Genomic DNA, 4,070 nt, shown 5'->3' with positions numbered 1-4,070 from the left:
CTGTGATGACATCCAGCATCTACCTCCACACCAGTCGAGACCTCCCTCCTGTGATGACAGCCACATCTACCCCACTAACACAGTCGAGACCTCCCTCCGTTGAGCATCCAGCATCTTACCTCCACTACACGTCGGACCTCCTCCTGTGATGACCATCCAGCATCTACCTCCACTACACCGTCGAGGACCTCCCTCCTGTGATGACCAGCCAGCATCTACCTCCACTACACAGTCGAGACCTCCCTCCTGTGATGACCAGCCAGCATCTACCTCCACTACACAGTCGAGACCTCCCTCCTGTGATGACCAGCCAGCATCCACCCCACTAACAGTCGAGACCTCCCTCCTGTGATGACCAGCCAGCATCCTCCACTACACAGTCGAGACCTCCCCTCCCCTGTTGATGACCGCCAGCATCACCTCCACTACACAGTCGCGACCCTCCCCCTCCTGTGAGACCTCCAGCATCTACCTCCACTACACAGTCGAGACCTCCCTCCTGTGATGACCATCCAGCATCTACCTCCACTACACAGTCGAGACCTCCCTCCTGTGATGACCAGCCAGCATCTACCTCCACTACACAGTCGAGACCTATCAGTAAGTTCTGTTCAGAATCTCTAATAATTTTCAATTTCAATATGTCATTCAATGATCTTATATTCTTAAAGGTACATTTTCCAATATTTTTATTAGTTTATTTCCAGAATTCATGCTGCCCTTTAACAACTGTTACATTTTAATAACTTACCACCATTATCAAAATCAAAGTATTCACTTTTGATGCATGAAAAGTGGGATCTTCTACATGTCTGCCATTTTGAATCTCCAGAAATATACATTTTTGGCTAAACTTTATGTACTTTGGTCATACTTCTAAATATTGGTTTATTTATCAGTAAATATTCATGAGAATCTGGTAGTAGGCTGCACAGTTTCAATAAGCAGCATATGTGCAATACCTAGTCTGGCTACCATCCCACACAGTGCACCCTTAAAGTAATGTATAAAATACTTTTTTGTCATTTCAGCTCCGTCATCACCCACCTTGAGTGAGACTGAAACATCTTTTCATTATGAAGATGACGTGCCACCCTCGACAAAAGGTTTAATCGCATCAGATGATCCAGCACAGTGGCCAGATGTTCTCAGCCATGGTGAAAAATGTGATTTAGTCAGAAGAGGACCCATACAGGTCAAAGATATTGTTTTCCCTCAAAACACAGAAAAGAATCCAAGGAGATTCATGAAAGAATGCTACAACATGGTTATGAAAAATGGTGAAAAGATACATAGGACGTGGCTTGTATATTCCCTTAGTGCAGACTCTGTGTACTGTTTTGCTTGTAAATTGTTCGGAAAACAGCATAATGCACTCACAAAACAGGGATTTAGAAATTGGAAAAATCTAAGTGGGCACTTAAAAGAACACGAATATTCAAAGATGCACATTACCAATATGAGGAGTTGGCACGAACTCCAAAAGAGGCTGAAAAGCAAGACTGCTATCGACCAGATAAATCAAGATATCATGCATCTTGAAGTGCAGCACTGGCGAGGTGTTATCTCGAGAGTAATAGCCATAATATGTCACCTGGCTGAGCGAAACCTAGCCTTGAGAGGGCACACACATAAGCTGTATGATCCACAGAATGGTAATTTCCTCTCGCAAATAGAGTTGATGGCAATGTTTGACCCAGTCATGACAGAACATGTGCGGAGAATTCAGACCAAAGAAACGAAAGTGCAGTACCTCAGTGGCACAATCCAGAATGAAGTCATTGGTCTTCTTGGGGATAAAATTCTCGAAGAAATTGTGAGGCGGGTGAAAAAGGCTAAGTACTATTCCATTATAATGGATTGTACTCCTGACAAAAGTCACACAGAGCAACTCTCTGTTGTCTTGAGAGTGGTCAACTGTGAACCTTCAGTTGGTGCATCAATCACAGAGCACTTTCTGGGATTCATTGATGTGAAAGACACCACTGGAAAAGGTCTAACTGACACATTACTGGACAAGGTAGACAACTTGAACCTAAGTATTGCGGACTGCCGTGGTCAATCGTATGACAACGGCAGCAACATGATGGGCCATAAACAAGGGGTTCAGGCCAGAATCCTACAACTCAATGAGAAGGCACTGTGTGTGCCATGCAGTAGCCACACACTTAACCTTGTTGTATCAGATGCAGCTCAGTCATCAGTCACCTCCATTTCATATTTTGGTGTACTGCAAAGGCTATACAATCTGTTCAGCTCATCCGTACAACACTGGGCAGTCTTGGAGCAACACTTGACACAGTTGACAGTAAAATCGCTGTCCACAACAAGATGGGAGGCAAGAATTGACAGCGTTAAAGTTGTCCGTTATTACTTGCCTGAAGTTGTGCAAGCACTGTCTGCCCTTGAAGCCCATGCGGTTACAAAAAAAGACTCCATCACACTGTCCACAGCAGCCAGTATCAGAGCTGAGCTAATGACATGGCGCTTTGTGCTGTGTACTGTTATTTGGTACAGCATACTTTACCAAATAAACCGCATAAGCAAGCTGGTACAGAGCCCCAGTGTTTCTCTGGAAACGCTAAAAAGAGAAACCACCTCAGTCCGAGAGTATCTGGAAAACTTCAGAGAAAATGGGCTACTTGCATCCGAAACGGATGGCAGGGAAATAGCTGAGGCACTTGATATTGAGAGGACCTTTCCAGCTAAAAGAGAGAGAAAAACCACGAGGCAATTCACATACGAGGGCCAGGAAGAGACTCAGTCTTCTCCTAAAGAAAACTTCAAGAGACAATTCTTTCTGCCCCTCGTGGACACCGCCCTCACGAGCCTCAATGATCGTTTTAACAAGCTGGAGAAAGTGTATGACCTTTATGGTTTTATTTTCTCTAAAGAGGATATTCATAAATCAATACAGAATGGCACACTTGGGCAGAAATGTAGGGCATTGGAGAGAAATCTGAATGACCTGGATGCTGAAGATTTATGTCTGGAGGTCAGAGCTGCATACCATGCATTTCCAGATGACGTATCCTCTCCAAGAGAGATGCTTGATTACATCTACAAGGAAGACCTGCTGGATTTGTATGGCAACCTCAGCATTGCCCTCCGCCTACTCTTAACCCTACCCGTTACAGTAGCTTCTGGGGAGAGAAGCTTCTCATCGCTAAAGTTGATTAAAACATATCTCCGATCAACTATGTCCCAAGACAGACTTTCTGATCTTGCACTCATCTCTATTGAGTACAGGGTGCGAAGGTCTTTGGATCTTGAAGACATGGTCACCGCGTTTGCTCAAGCCAAGGCCCGGAAACAGATCATGTGAAGACATCTCTTACACTATTGTCTCTCCACAGGGGCTCTACAGCCCCCCAGGCGGTGTTGGGTAGCCCTAGGGTAGTGTTGAGAAAGATCAAGCTTATTGGGGGTGGTGCTGCATATATTGGAGGTTATTGGTCCATTTTATTTTTTGGAGGTATATGGTGAGGTTCAGGGGGCATTTGTTTTTAAAAAAAAGTTGAGAACCGTTGCCTTACACAAAGACTTCAAGTTTAAAGGCTTTTCTTTTGTTTGTTTGTTTTAATATAATGTTAAAATAATAGATTTTGATATAATATTATATTTGATATTGCACTCTCTGTTAAAATAAACAGAAACTTCACAATGTTTAACGTTCAATGTTTGTGTAAGTAATATTTATAACTTGTGAAATAAAACAAAACTATACTTGCTACAATTTGTTGGTTATTTATTAAAATTACAAAGGCCCAGAGTGAAATTCTGTTGTGTGGGGGGGTCGGGCGGTGGGGGGCCCGCCCAATGAATTTCTGCTTGGGGCCCCACTGGACCCTAGAATCGCCCACGGCACCCAGGGGGCCCCAGATTTGGAACAGAGGATCCCCCAGGGGCCCTGATAATGAACCGGTGAAAAAAAGCCCACAAGTCCAGTAGAATTTTTTTGCCCCGTTGGATTCCTGAGCCATTGGGGGTCCTGTAGAATCATGCAGTCTTATACCCTCTGACCTGCGTGGAGGTTTTGGAGGACATGTGTTACTACAAGTCGCACGGGT

At 44.3% G+C, this 4,070-nt stretch overlaps 1 protein-coding gene across 1 annotated transcript; it reads left to right on the top strand.

Moving 5' to 3' along the window:
* The first annotated feature begins 467 nt into the window (after nucleotides 1-467).
* On the top strand, nucleotides 468-3,850 carry LOC113746852 (zinc finger MYM-type protein 1-like). Its single transcript, XM_027284182.1, has 2 exons — nucleotides 468-600; nucleotides 1,032-3,850. The coding sequence occupies exon 2, from the start codon at nucleotides 1,247-1,249 to the stop codon at nucleotides 3,323-3,325; it is 2,079 nt and encodes a 692-aa protein (XP_027139983.1). The 5' UTR covers nucleotides 468-600; nucleotides 1,032-1,246; the 3' UTR covers nucleotides 3,326-3,850.
* Nucleotides 3,851-4,070: the final 220 nt, after the last annotated feature.

This window comes from Larimichthys crocea, chromosome XI, assembly GCF_000972845.2.
Source record: "Larimichthys crocea isolate SSNF chromosome XI, L_crocea_2.0, whole genome shotgun sequence".
Classification (NCBI taxonomy): Eukaryota; Metazoa; Chordata; class Actinopteri; family Sciaenidae; genus Larimichthys; species Larimichthys crocea.
This window is presented reverse-complemented; position numbering and strand designations above follow the sequence as displayed.

What these genes read in the sequence shown, in the direction of transcription:
- LOC113746852 (XM_027284182.1), top strand. Translation starts at nt 1,247, where the DNA reads ATGAAAGAATGCTACAACATGGTTATGAAAAATGGTGAAAAGATACAT.